This window comes from Clytia hemisphaerica, unplaced genomic scaffold (genome assembly GCF_902728285.1).
Source record: "Clytia hemisphaerica strain Z4C2 unplaced genomic scaffold, Clytia hemisphaerica genome assembly, whole genome shotgun sequence".
Lineage (NCBI taxonomy): Eukaryota > Metazoa > Cnidaria > Hydrozoa > Leptothecata > Clytiidae > Clytia > Clytia hemisphaerica.
The window spans coordinates 50,057-65,760 of NW_027104466.1; the positions used below are offsets into that span (position 1 = coordinate 50,057).

General features: G+C 37.1%; 1 protein-coding gene across 1 annotated transcript in view; it reads left to right on the plus strand.

Moving 5' to 3' along the window:
* Positions 1–9,189: 9,189 nt before the first annotated feature.
* The window catches only part of LOC136821155 (rabankyrin-5-like), a 32,926-nt gene continuing 26,411 nt past the window's right edge, over positions 9,190–15,704 (plus strand). Inside the window, exons 1-7 of the mRNA XM_067077386.1 lie at positions 9,190–9,344; positions 10,126–10,291; positions 10,875–11,245; positions 11,643–11,741; positions 12,452–12,622; positions 13,054–13,146; positions 14,467–14,725. Coding sequence (XP_066933487.1) covers positions 9,230–9,344; positions 10,126–10,291; positions 10,875–11,245; positions 11,643–11,741; positions 12,452–12,622; positions 13,054–13,146; positions 14,467–14,725 — 1,274 coding nt within the window. The 5' untranslated portion in view covers positions 9,190–9,229. The remainder of the gene's footprint in view (positions 9,345–10,125; positions 10,292–10,874; positions 11,246–11,642; positions 11,742–12,451; positions 12,623–13,053; positions 13,147–14,466; positions 14,726–15,704) is intronic.

The following is a 15,704-nucleotide window of genomic DNA, read 5'->3' on the forward strand; positions in this document are numbered from 1 at the left end:
CTTATATTTCGTTGTTTTTCACACAAAAACATTATTTGTAGCAATGCCCACCATCAAGCATGGTTTAATTGTCAATAAAAGTGATTTTTGAAGCCGGAACTTTCTAAAAATCGCCGGAACAGCCTATTTTTCTTTTTCGCCGGAAAAACGGTATTTCTTGAATTTCTCGAGCTGTACTTTATATTTTTTCATGAAATTTTGCACACTGATGCAAAATGGCAATACCTAAAATATGACAGAGCCTGATTTTCAATTAACGTACTTTTCCGGCCGAAAATGCCAGAAATATGCTGGAAAAACTGTTTTTTTGGCATTTTCTCGAGATTTCATCAATAGTTTTCTCTGATTTTTTGCACAAAGATGCGTATTAGCAATCGCCAAAACATGGCCGAGTCCGATTTGTGAGAAAAATTCATTTCCGGCCGAAAATGCCGGAAATATGCCGGAAATCGCCGTTTTTGCAGATTTTCATTTGACTTTTTCCTTATATTTCGTTGTTTTTTCACACAAAAACATTATTTGTAGCAATGCCCACCATCAAGCATGGTTTAATTGCCAATAAAAGTGATTTTTGAAGCCGGAACTTTCTAAAAATCGCCGGAACAGCCTATTTTCGCCGGAAAAACGGTATTTCTTGAATTTCTCGAGCTGTACTTTATAAATTTTCATGAAATTTTGCACACTGATGCAAAATGACAATACCTAAAATGTGACGGAGCCCGATTTTCGAAAAATATCTTTTCCCGGCCGAAAATGCCAGAAATATGCCGGAAAACCGTTTTTTTTTACATTTTCTCGAATTTTCATCTTTAGCTTTTTCTGATTTTTTGCAGAAAGATGCGTATTTGCAATGCTCAAAACATGGCCGAGTTCGATTTTTGAGAAAAATTTTTTTCCGGTTGAAAATGCCGGAAATCGCCGTCTTTGCAGATTTTCATTATATGTTTTCCTTGTATTTCTATGTTCTTCACACAAAAACATTATTGATAACAATGCTCACCATCAAGCATGATTCAATTGTCAATAAAACTGATTTTTGCGACCAGAACTTTCTATTAATTTTTCCCTACAACCCTTCCTTCTCCCCCCATCAACAATCAATGATGAATTTATTGCGTTATGCATTTTCGCTAAACGATATATTTTCTGACTGATTTTTTTCTCCTCGCATTGCTATCTAAAGTCTGTCCAGATATAATTGGCAGTGGAAACAAGAATGCCTGTAACTTTTGATAGTCAAATATAATTATGGAAATTTTTTTTGCTTGTTTTAGAGAGTCAAAGGTGCTGTATTTGAATGTATTTTTGGTTGAAAAATTCGCGATTTTTAGCGGTTAAATTTGCGATTGCAAAAATTGAGCTTTTTTTCTACTTATGCTATAACGTTCATTTTTACACCAGTGGTAGTTCAACCTTAGGTTAAGAAGTTTGTTAAATTTCAAGGCAAACAAAAAAGTCCTTCAGAAGATGTGGGACCCGAAATACCCCTTGGTAGCACTTTTCTGTGAAATATCAAATTTCCAACTTATTACTAAAAACGGGGGTTATGTTATCTTTTTTGAACAGTGCAATTAAAAGTTGGAAAATGTTAAGTGTTGGTGCATTGGTATTATTGCTATTGGTATCATTTATTATTTCGAAACGAAGTGAAATCACAGTATAATTGTTAATTTCGCTTAGCGAAAGTATTACGATAGCCTTTCTGCGGCGGCGGTGTCATCGGAAAAAAAATTAGAAAACGAAAGTGCTTGATACGGTGGACGAACTCACTAAATTTAATTTACAAATTACACGCTCGTATAACCACGGACGATTTTCGCGGGTTTTCTTTGGATTACGTCATATATCTTTGTGTCTTTAGCTCCACAGTTTTGATTTTTTCTTTATTTTCTTATAAGCATATACTTTATAAGAATCAAATCAATAACTCTTGATAGACTATAATATACCTTTCGGTAATTAGTTCCTACGAAGTAAACAAGGGATGGCGCACAATATGAGCTTACTTATTTTTCTTATAAGCATATACTTTATAAGAATCAAATCAATAACTGTTAATAGACGGTGATATTGATACTTTTACCTTTAGACTATCAATAAACTAACTAAATAATAGCTGTGGAGGAGCTTGGAATTATACAAGTGAAATTGTACATTGTTTGTTTTATGGTTTCATTGTTGGAGTTATTTATATTGAAGTCGTGTTATATTGTTTTATGGTTAAACGTTACTCGTGTTGTGGAGTTAATAATCGTTAATTGTTTTATTGGAGAAATATTGCTTATTGTTTTGTTGGAGATATTGTTTTATGGTTACCAACAACAAGGTAACTTACTTCAATTTTCATGGTAGCAGAGAAAAATGGCAACATCAGCGTCATATAATAAAGCTCCTCCTCTGCTATCCCAAAGTAAGAACTATGAGGATTGGAAGAAATTAATTGGAATTTGGACGGAGCTTACAACATTAGACAAAAAGAAGCAAGGACCGTCCCTTGTACTCACTCTTGACGGGAAATCACAAGAAGCTGCATTGGAACTTTCGAGAGAGCAGATATCTTCTGAAAATGGAGTTCAAAACATCATCAATAGGCTTGATAAGATCTATGCAAAGGATAAGTTGACAGAAAAGTTTGATGCCATTGAGAAATTTGAGACTTATAGACGAACAAAAGAGAAGAAGATACGAGATTTTCTAACAGAATTTGACAAAAGATATTATAAGATAAAGAACTATATTAACTACCCAGATGATCTGCTAGCATATCGGCTTCTGAAAGCTGCCAATCTCGACAATTCTCATGAAAGACTCATAAAAGCAACAATAACGGATTTAGTTTACGAAGATGTGAGACAAAAGCTAATAAAAGTTTTTGCAGAAGAGTCTATCGAAGGAGATTTAGAAAGCAGTATGTCTTCTGTAAAAATCAAGTCAGAGCCTGCCTTTTATACAAATGAGGCCCACCCAGACGATTACCAACCAACATCATCAGATCAGATGAAGAAGGTGTGTATTATGTTAAAGTGTAAACGTAATTACAACCAAAGATTTTCCTCATCAAAATTCAATAAAAAAGGAAATAATTGGCGCCAGGAGAAACCTGCTGTTCGAACTAAGGCAGATTATTCGAGAAAACCTGGCAAAAATCCACTTGACAAGAATGGCCGTGTTTCTAGATGTGTGATATGTGAAAGCGTATACCATTGGCAACAAGACTGCCCAGAGAAACAAAATGATACGTACATGGTACATGAAATCGTCCTTCATAATGAAAGCAACAAACCAGGTCAACTTAAACATCTAGTATCAGAAACTTGGAATTGTGGCTTGCTCGATTGTGGTGCCAGTAAGACGGTTTGTGGAGATGTTTGGCTTGAACAATATGTCAACTCTTTATCTGATGAAGAAAAGAGAGAGGTAAAGCATCATCACAGTAAAAGCCTATATCGCTTCGGAGACGGAGAACAAGTCCAGGCTTGTGGAAGAGTCTCAATCCCTGCTATTATCGGCAACACAAAGGTCAAGATAAACACAGACGTCATACCAAAGGACTTACCCTTGTTACTATCAAAATCATTCATGAAAAGAGCTGACATGATCCTGGATTTTCAGAATGACAGTGCAAATGCATTGGGGGAAACTGTTCACCTAGCAACAACTTCAAGTGGACATTATACCATTCCTCTGACCAAACCACGTCAAATAATTGCTTCAATAGACAAGCCTTTTGAATGCAATTTTGTTTTCATTTCGAAAGAGGACAAAAACATGTCCTCAATTGCTGAAAAACTTCACCGGCAGTTTGCTCACCCATCTCTCAACCAAATCTTGTCTCTTATCAATAAAGCAGGGGCACCATGGAGTAACAACAAGGAGTTGATATCAGAAATCAAAAGAGTAGACAAGGAATGTACAACATGCCAAATCTACAGAAGATCACCACCTCGTCCTGTTGTTGGATTACCCATGGCATCAAAATTTCTTGAAACAGTTGCCATGGACTTGAAATTCTACGATAAGAAAATAATTCTCCATCTTATCGATATGTGTACTCGCTTGTCAGCTGCAACGACTATAAAGGATAAAAATCCGACCACAGTCATTGAGGCAATACTAAAAACGTGGATATCCGTCTATGGCTCATGTGAGAAGTTCCTCGTGGATAATGGAGGTGAGTTTGCAAATGAGGAATTAATCAATCTAGCAGAACAGTTTGGAATCACGATAAAGACTACTGCGGCTGAATCTCCCTGGTCAAATGGCATTGTAGAAAGACATAATCAAACACTTTCCAACATGCTTGATAAAGTACTAAACGATACAAAGTGCAGCATTAACACTGCCCTTTATTGGTGTGTAAATGCAAAGAATTCACTGCATAACGCACATGGATTTACCCCATACCAATTATCCATTGGAACGAATCCACAGTTGCCTTCACTAATAGATGATAAACCACCAGCTTTATCAGGGAAACCAGCGACACAAATGATGAAAGAAAATCTTGAAGTACTTCACAAAGCAAGAGAAGCCTTTATTGCAAGCGAACACTCAGAGAGAATACGTCGCGCTTTAGCCCACAACATTAGGACTTCAGGAGAAATCAAGTACCTTACAGGAGATCGTGTATACTACAAGAGAAATGATAGCAACGAATGGAAGGGTCCTGGAACTGTGCTTGGTCAGGACGGTCAGCAAATTCTAGTCAAACATGGGAGTTACTATGTTTGTGTTCATCCTTGTCGTGCTAAATTGGTACATGAAAACGACAAACCTATTCATTCAGAGGAGAAAACGGAAACAGAAACGGAAACGACGACCAGTACCACTGAAGAAAGACTCCCAAGATTAAACATTCCAAACGTGAGCCATCAATCATCAGAAGAATCAGAATCAGACGTAGAAGATTCTCTAACACCCATCAGTAATGATCCACCAACTGCACCTACCCAGCAATTACAAACTCAATCCACTTCAGTTGAGACACACAACCCTCCTCAAAAGGAACAACTTAAACTGAAACCGAATCTTTGTCTCAAGTATAAAGACAACGATGGAGAGTGGCAAAAGGCCCGAATCCTTTCAAGGGCAGGAAAAGTTGGAGGAAAGCATGAAGGCTGGTTTAATGTAGAGACAGAAACTGGGATGAAGAGATCAATAAACTTTGCAAAGATCAAAGACATTGAAATTGATGAAAGTCCCGAAGAAGTTACTCTGATTGCCAACAATGATGAAATAGTCAGAGCAAAATCAAAGGAGCTGCAATCATGGATTGACAACTCAGTATACACTGAAGTACCTGATCAAGGTCAGAAAACCATCAGCCTGAGATGGGTGGTAACACCAAAATTAATTGATGGACAACCTTCAGTCAAGGCAAGGCTTGTGGCCCGTGGATTCGAAGAAATACAAAACTTCAAGACAGATAGTCCTACCTGTTCAAAGGAAGGATTACGATTAGCATTGACGATTATTGCATCAAACAATTGGACACTCAACTCCCTAGATGTCAAAACTGCCTTCCTTCAAGGGAAGGAAATTGATCGAGAAGTGTTTGTTCAACCACCAAAGGAAGCCAACACCAAGTACCTTTGGAGACTTTCCAAAACCGTATACGGCCTTGCTGACGCAAGCCGTAGCTGGTATTTAAAATTAAGAAGTGAGCTTATCAAACTTGGTGGAAAGCCCATCGATTTAGATCAAGGGATTTTCATCTGGTCATCTAATGCATCATTAATTGGAATATTAGTGTGCTTGTGTTGATGATGTGATTTGGGCAGGAAGCACTACCTTCACAAATACTATATCAAAGCTAAAGGGCATCTTCAGGACCAGCAGCGAACACGTGCAACACTTCAAATACATTGGCATTAATCTCAACCAACACGAGGATGGAACTATTACCATCAGTCAAAATGATTACGTCACAGAATTGGAACCAATCACTCTAGAATCAGAGAGAATGAAGTGCGTAAACGATGATCCAATCAATGAAATTGAAAGGACTAAATTGAGGCAAACACTTGGTAAGCTCAATTGGTTGGCATGTATGTCAAGACCAGAAATCAGCTTCACGGTAAGCGATTTGTCATCAAGAACAAGAACAGCCACAATATCTGACATCAAACTTGTTAACAAGACAATAAAGTTCGTAAAAGCTCACACCTGTCACATGACGGTGCCAAAACTGAATTTGAATAGCTTGAGCATCAAGGTATTCACTGACGCCAGCTTTAACAACATTGAAGGTGGTCAAAGTCAAGGTGGCTACATTGTCTTCTTAACTGATGGCTCAGGAAAATCATCACCGATTTCCTGGAGCTCAAACAAGGTTCGTCGAGTAGTCCGATCAACTCTTGCAGCCGAGACACTAGCTTCTGTAGATGGTGCAGACGCAGCGTTTTTCTTGGCAAAAATGATTAAAGAATTCTTGTCCAAGACACCAGAAGTTGTCTGCCTAACTGATAGCAGATCACTCTTTGAATGTGCCGGTTCAACAAAGGCTGTGACTGACAGACGACTCCGTGTAGAGATAAATGCTCTACGTCAAATGATCAATACTGACGAAATCATCCTGCAATGGATTAGCGGAAGTCATCAACTGGCCAACGTTCTGACAAAGAAAGGCGCATCCCCCTTTTCCCTAATGGAAGTACTTGAATCAGGGGATTCGACATCGGTCGTAATTAATGGTGAACAATAACCACATCACCATTGTTCGTGTTAAAACAAAAACAAAAAACAAAAAAAAAACAACGGGTAGAAGTTATCACGCTATAAGTGTTAGACATTTGATACGATAGACATTTGAGATTGAAGAGCCATCCGAGATTGAAGAGACATTCACTTTCAGGAAACAGCAAACCGTGAGACTGTGGCCTGATATTTTGTGAATGTAATTGACATGGTTCAAGAATTACTATCGGTTCAAGGACAATCAAAGAAAAGAAGAAAAGAAAGCAGATTGATACTTTTACCTTTAGACTATCAATAAACTAACTAAATAATAGCTGTGGAGGAGCTTGGAATTATACAAGTGAAATTGTACATTGTTTGTTTTATGGTTTCATTGTTGGAGTTATTTATATTGAAGTCGTGTTATATTGTTTTATGGTTAAACGTTACTCGTGTTGTGGAGTTAATAATCGTTAATTGTTTTATTGGAGAAATATTGCTTATTGTTTTGTTGGAGATATTGTTTTATGGTTACCAACAACAAGGTAACTTACTTCGATTTTCAGATATACCTTTCGGTAATTAGTTCTTACAAAGTAAACAAAGGATGGCGCACAATATGAGCATATTTATTTTTCTTATAAGCATATACTTTATAAGAATCAAATCAATAACTCTTGATAGACGGTGATATACATTTCGGTAATTAGTTCTTACAAAGTAAACAAAGTATGGCGCACATTATGAGCATATTCATTTTTCTTATAAGCATTTACTTTATAAGAATCAAATCAGTAACTCTTGATAGACGGTGATATAGCTTTCGGTAATTAGTTCTTACAAAGTAAACAAGGGATGGCGCACAATATGAGCTTACTTATTTTTCTTATAAGCATATACTTTATAAGAATCAAATCAATAGCTCTTGATAGACGGTGATATACCTTTCGGTAACTAGTTCTTACAAAGTAAACAAGGGATGGCGCACAATATGAGCATATTTATTTTTCTTATAAGCATTTACTTTATAAGAATCAAATCAATAACTCTTTATAGACGGTAATATACCTTTCGGTAATTAGTTCTTACAAAGTAAACAAGGGATGGCGCACAATATGAGCTTACTTATTTTTCTTATAAGCATATACTTTATAAGAATCAAATCAATAACTCTTGTTAGACGGTGATATACTTTTCGGTAATTAGTTCTTATAAAGTATACAAGGGACGGTGCATAATATGAGATTATTTATTTTTCTTATAAGCATTTACTTTATAAGAATCAAATCAATAACTTTTGATAGACGGTGATATTACCTTTGTTTATTAGTTCTTAAAAATTAAACAACAGTTGTTCTTCAATTGGTCTCTTTTTTTTAGCGATTTTAAGCCTCGTTGTTATTTAAAAAATTGTTTCATCAAGGCTCGATGTAAAGTAGATTTCAAATTGGCTTCAATCTCTACTTCTTGTTTTTCCTATGTAGTTTAAATTCTAGGCGAAATTTTCGACTTTAAGTCGTCTTGTTTTTATTGAAAAGATAAGCATGAACTTATATTGCCTTTTTTTTATTTTTAAGTCTAAAGAACTTTGCTAATTCCCAAAACACTAAACACAGTTTGGCTATAAGGTCATTAAAGAGATCGTAAAATGTGTTATGATCGAAAAACTGTTTTATCAATCATATCACTACCCCCGTTTTAAGTAATAAGTTGGAGATTTGATCTTTCACAGAAAAGTGCTACCAAGGGGTATTTCGGGTCCCATATCTTCAGAAGGACTTTTCTGTCTGCCTTGAAATTTAACAAACTTCTTAACCTAAGGTTGAACTACCACTGGTGTAAAAATGATCGTTATAGCATAAGTAGAAAAAAAGCTCAATTTTTGCAATCGCAAATTTAATCGCTTAAAATCGCGAATTTTTCAACCAAAAATACATTCAAATATAGCGCTTTTGATTCTCTAAAACAGGCAAAAAAAAATTCCATAATTATATTTGACTATCAAAACTTACAGGCATTCTTGTTTCCACTGCCAATTATATCTGGACAGACTTTAACTTTCATCATCAGGTAGGTCCATTCAGCATCTAGCTTGTTTCATTTTACTTGGCCGGGATTGAGAAACTTGGTCCAGGATATATAAAGGTCAGTGTACGCTCCACGGGAGCATAAATTTGATAAAATTATTGTGTCTAATCTGCTTTGTCAGCATAATATGCGTTCCTGCTTTCTTTCATAAAAAACGATGTAAGTAAGTAAGTCTATCCATCGGGTGACTGTCGGCGGAGCAGGGAGAGAGGGAGAGCGCCACACCTACTCCACAGCTCACAATAGCTTGGATGCTCGAATCAGATCAGCCAATATAAGCTACTCATTCAATGAGTTGGCAGTGACTGGGGATCGAACCCACAATCTTTGTATTATAAGCCGAATGCTCTACCGACTGAGCCACCCGGTCACTAAAAACAATCTACCTGAGTGTAAATGTCCCAACTTTTCTTCGTTCAGTATTGACCTTGAAATACGCGACAACAATGGGCACGTTCCTTTATGGATGGCTATTCTTGCCAGCGGAAACAAAATCGAAGAAGAAGCCTCTGAGAAAACAGGATTCGCTTCAAGGCTAGTCGACCGTGGAAGTAGCGCTGATGCAATCAATCACTTAACAGGTGAATTCCCTTTTTATTAGCCCCTTTCTACACATCGGTTTTTATTGCTATCGAGAGGTGTTAAGTTGATTTAAATCCTGTTCCAAAAATATTGATAGTCCGCACATTGTAAAACATTACCGAGTTTATGTATCGGAGGATATCTAGGGCGACGGTAAGTGAAATCCTTACAAAACAAAGTCGATAGTTTATGTACGGCTCTATATCGCCTTGACTCACCTAAACAGACGACGGTATTTTGGTGTTTTTACCGTCATCGAGCAAAGTGGACGGCGATTTCGGCCCCATGTCAACTTTGCTTTATGCCGTCTCCTTCTATTTTTCTCGAATACATAAACTCGCTATTGCTCTTGAAGGAGAGAAGATGTAATTAAAAGTAATGCCGCCTTGAAAAGATCATCTTAAGCGGAAAATTTTGAACCTTCCAAACCTTTCAAACGTTTTGAAAATGAAGATGAAAAATGAATATGAAAAAACGAAGATTTTTTCTCCACCAAAAATTTTGAATTTACACTTTTCTGAAATCTTTAGCATCAAGAACCATTTTCATGTCTTTGGTAAGACTCGACCGAGGATTGAACCCAGGACGCTCACCGTAGCCTTTATGTTACGACTGTCATCAATAAACAAAAATAACCACCAAATCATCTTTCATCTTTCATGTTTTAGGGGATTCCTTGCTCCATCAAGCAGCAAATCATCTTTCTATATCTTTCATGTTTTAGATGATTCCTTGCTCCATCAAGCAGCAAATCATCTTTCTACATCTTTCATGTTTTAGGTGATTCCTTGCTCCATCAAGCAGCAGCGTCAAACAACCAATCAGCTGGCTTGTTTTTGATCGAACACGGTGCTTCAGTAAATCACGTCAATAAAGCAGGGGAATCACCTCTTCATTCGGCCGCTAGAAATGGTCTTGTTGAACTGGTCGATAAACTTCTCAAAAGGTACATAGAATTTGACCTTATGGCGGACATGATTATGAAGAGATGTTTTTGCTTCTGTTTGTAGATTTTATAACTCGTCTATCAAATAGCTATCGATTGAAATCGTTAGGCTTACGACATTCTAGAAAGGCTATCCCAGATAAAGAATTTTACCCAATGTCGAGGGAGCCAACAAGGTCTTCAAAAAACCTAGGAAATCTAGCGGGTTAGTGAAAAGGGATCCAACAGGTTTTTTGAAATTAACTAAAAGACCAGGGGAGTAACCTGAAATAGAGACGAAAATTCAATGGGGCTCCTCAGAAATTTCCCAAAAATCCAGGATGAATATGTAAGTCTGAATAATATGAAATACCCAGTGAATATAACCTTCCTGAAATGATCTCGACGTTTTGGGTGAATTGTTTTTTCTGAAATACTCCAATATTTTATATTTCATCCCTTTGCCAAATTAAATAACTTTCCTCTTGATTATAATTTCAATCAATGTCTGTTTGAAACAATTTGCTGTCACTTTTATCAGCTGCAACTTTGTGTCCAAAGTTAGAATGGCTGTACTATAAACCTTACCCATCTTATCTTGCAGCGGTTGTAATCCTAATATTCAGACCATTGAAAGTGAAGTCCTCAAAACACAATCGTCCGCTCGCAAAATGGAATTCCAAGAGAAATGCAAAGAGGCGCGTCACAGGATTATTATGCTCGAAAAATCGAAAGCTATGAAACGCGTAAAAGAATTACGAGAATTACGCGAGAAAGAAGAATCGGCTAACAACGAAAAAAAGCAACAAAGAACTCAACAACAGACACAACCCGAAACTTCCAATCCATTTGAAGATGAAGGTAACCCGTTTTTGGAAACCGGGGAATCGGGATTGAATCCGTTTGATGAGGATGATGATGGTGTTGATGGTGACGGGGATAACGGGATGAATCCGTTTCTACAGGAAGACGATAGTAAGTTATCTTCTATTCGTGTCTTTGTATTACATTTTGTCTCTTCTGGTTTATATAATACCCGATAGCGCACTTTCGGCAAACTACGCCATTCTATAGAGGTTTCTCATCTCTTGTTAAGTTACGTAACTTCCGCCATTATTGAAGCAAATGTTCGAATATGTGGAGGAGATCCATTACGCAAAGCCCCCTCTTTTGAAAAATAAAAAACCTCTTAGCTTTACAGAATGATGCTTATTTCTCATTGCAGAGAAATGGTAGTCGCCGTTTGATGCGCCGACATGAACGTAAACCCGTAATCTCTTAAACGTTGAAATATTGACGATATGAACGATTTATTGCGATGGGTCAAAGGATTCTAAAAGATAACCTTGACTTATTTTTTTTAATTTCGCAGGTTCTTCGTCTTTCTACAATGACATGCAAGCAGCTTCTTCCGCTGCAATGGCGCTCACTTCAGGCGCTGTTTTCAACTCGACCACATTAACTACACCAGGTATGTGACCAATATTTCCTTTTTTTATAATTCATTCTATAATTCGTAAAAGTTAATTTTGAGCTTATGCATTTCTTCAGGATTCACAGATGGCCATTATCTCTAATAGATCATCTATTCTGCACACGCCACGCTCTGCTCTAAAGGGAGGGATATGGCGAATGTGGGGATCTGACCTGGTTGTTCAGCCAAAACATTCAAAACCGCCTTACCTTTTGTTTGAAAATGAATGCGAAGGTTCTAATGTTTATGATTGACGGTTGTTTTCGGTGCGATTGTTTTTAAAAGCTAAATTTAAATTCATTCCAAATCTGGATGGAAAAGATCAAAGCAGTGCGCCGACCTGGACAGATTTTCATAAAGAGCCGTGACCCTTTAGAGTGAAGACGTGTTATGCGTTGAATAATGAGAAAATGTTTGGAGGTTAAGATAAACGTCAACCGCGATCGAAGACCATGGTCCTAAGGATCGCTACCCTGTCATTCTATTGATCCACTAGAGCCGTTTCGTTGTACTCTGTCCAAGAAGGGCGTAACGTTAAAAAGTCACTAACTAGGCAGTTTTAGGTCACTATATTTCGTCTTAATTCTCCATAAAAGCACTAGCCTATCTCTATCCCAAAACGCGATTTTTTATCACTCTGTTACTACATTTACATCCGTGGTCGTCTGGTACAGGCAATAAAAGCACTTTGTTCTCTTGATTTACAGACGCTAGATCGAATCGTCTTGCCAGTAGTAAAAGCAACCAGAACGCACATATTACCACCTTCGACGGCCGTATTGACGTCAAAGCTATCCATTCGCCCTCACAAGTAGATGCTTTCGATTTCGACAACATGTATATCAGCTGTCTGGATATCGAGGATGGCTTACAACCAGGTATATTTTCTCAAAACAATGACAAGCAAAAGAGGAAAAAAATTATTCATTAGCACGGCTACAAAGGAGCTTAGTAGTTAGTTATTAGAAGCAAAAATAACCTTCAACAAATGGGAAATAGTCCGTACCCTCTATGTTGAAGAAGTGTGACGTCCAGGGTGGCCTGGAAATTAAAAAAATCCAGAGGGTGTTATTTTTCGAGTGTAATAATCCCGGGTAGTCAGTATAACGAGGTCGAAAATCCAGGGTGGTTTAAAAAATGAGAAAAAAAATCCAGGGGGTTACTGTTCCCAAAGAAATACCTCCTCGACATACCGAGTACATGCTCATTTTCCTGGTGTATATTAGTTACACGGTCGTCTCGACGTGGGATACGGGATATACATGGATCAGAACCTGTATCTTATAATTATCATGATATTTTTAATCAGGCGTCATCACGGATTGTTGGGGACGCACGGCACTTCACGTTGCGATCACGCACAAGCAGAGAGATACCATCCGGTGTTTCGTAGATCATGCAGGTATGCAATTAGTATTGCTTTATAAATAAATATACCTTATCGGCCAAAACTTAGTCGGCCCTAAGTGACTAAATTTTGGCTTGGTGACTAAAATTAGGGCCGACTGAAAAGTTTATAATTAAGCTTTCCTTATTTTCCAGTATTTTAAGCTTTCTCCTATTTTCCATCTGCTTGTAAATTTAGAAATGGCCCAAATTTTTAGTCGGTCTTAATTATTAGTCGGCCCTTAGTGACTAAATTTTGACGAGGTGACTAAAATTAAGGCCGACTAAGTTTTGGCGGAAAAGGTAGTCGATATTTTGCGTGGATAAATCTAGAACTTTTAAGGTTTATTCTTAAATAAGAGTGATATCGTTTGCTTACTCGTCAATTTTAATTCACAGGTTTTTTCACATTGTATTGACACATATGTGGAGCAAGATTGGTCAGAAAGGGGAAAAATAAACATTTTTTGCTTATATCAGCATAATATAACAATAGGCAGACACTGTCCTGATATGATATGTGTCTGATATCAAACGGGAACACTTATGTAAAAATAAAACCTGTAAGGTAGTATTTTGATTGTTTTCACTGAACTGAACATCGAAGAGGCGGGGCTTCGAACCGGGAATTCCTGGTTTCAGGCGTTGACGCCTTGACCGTTCCGCCAAGAACCTTCCCAAAATCATTCAGCTACATGTTTTTTTATAAGAACATTCAGAATTGTTGAAGGCTTCGAATGTTCTTAACTTTTTGAGCTTTATGCCTAAAAATATTCTTCAGATGTTCTTGATTTCACCATTTATTTGGAATTTCTTTTGCAGGTTACTAAGAAATTGGCTGTTTTAAAGTCAATATTGCCTTAAAATCTTAGCTATTTATTCCTATATAGTTTGTTCTTGTATTAAAAACGTGTACCCTGTAAAAAGAGGCCAGTGGGCTAAGGGGCTGTCGATCAGTTACCCTTCTGATTTTTTAATATTATTATAGTAACAACTATCAGTCACATAGCATAGTCCGGAAAGGGGTCTGACCCCCCCCCCTTCTTGACATCCCCCAAACCTTTAAAAATGCCTATCCCCAAGGGCTTTGGTCAAAAATAGCTAACAAATATTATTTAACGATTCCCTCCTCCTTGCTACCCCCTCTTTTTCATGAAAATTTTTGACCCCCCCCCCCCTTCTTTATTTTTTGGAAGGGTGCATCCTCCCTTAAGAAAGGGTGAGGAGTCCAAACTATGTTAGGACTGTGTGTAGGAACCGCTATTCTAGTGAAATTTCTATTTATTAGGCTAAGATTAGAGTATCACAATAAATTCTTCGGTTTATTCTGTTTCAGAAAATGCATCAAGGGGCGGTTTGAGCGGGCGTCTACCAATAGCTACCGATCTCAATTTACAAGACAGCGAAAGTCAATCGTTGCTATGGTTAGCCTTAGCAACACAACAAGAAGACGTTGCTAAGCAACTGGTTGACGCAGGCGCATACGTCGATCAGGAGGATGATAGAATGGAAACTTTACTTCATCGCTCAATCATGTACAAAGATTCAGACGCTACGCTATTTTTACTACAAAACGGTGCTAATATCAATAAAAGGTAATTCATTTCTACTTTGTATGTTTTGACGGAGGAGGTGACCCATAGATTTATAAAGCCCGAAGGTTTGGATATCTTGCCTTTGCTGAAAAGTTTTTTTGGCCGTAAAAATCGGTTTTTCTTTTTTGGGGAAATTCCCTTATGTCATTTTTAGGGAAAAAGAGCGTTTCTGACGATTGGATCGATATTTTTTTCAGATTTTTTGTACTTTGATGTAATATGGTAATATTTAAAATCTAAAGTAATAATGTAATAATGTAAATAATGTAAATAATTTTTTGGGGCAAATTTGGGCCAAAATGTGCCTAAAAATGGGGTTTTCTGGACTTTGTGTGAAATTGCTTCATTAGTTTTTTCAAATTTTTTGGACAAAGATGAAAGGCAAGTATCTCTAAAACGTAACTCAAGCTGTTTTTTCCGGAAAAAAAATTTTGGCTGTAAAAGTCGGATTTTCTTATTTGGGGAAACTCCCTTTTGTCATATTTAGGAAAAATGAGCATTTCTCGAGATTGGCTTGGTGTTTTTTTCTTATTTTTTGCATAGTGCTATAAAATGGTAATATTTAATTTCTGATGGAGCCTGATTTTCGAAAAAATAATTTTTTGAGCAAATTTGGGCAGAAAAGTGCCTATATTCAAGCTGCTCATTACACTTTCTTACTCTCTTGCTATTTGTCCTATTTTTATCTGATTTTGATCACCAGGTAGGTCCGTTCAGCATGTTGCTTGTTTTGCTTGAAAGAGCTTAAAGCACTCTATCTAGCCCTTCGGGCTTTATAAATCGATGGGGTGACCTAAAGCACAATATAGTTGAAATTGGCCCTAAAAACGCAAAAGTAGCAAATTTACAGTTTACTTTACGTTATTTTTCACGAGTCAGTGATCCTAAACGGTTTTGCGTGATTTATTTTCACGAAAGTGGTAAAAATCACCGGAAACGCGAATTTTAATCCAAGAAAATAGGTCCGATTGAATTAGGT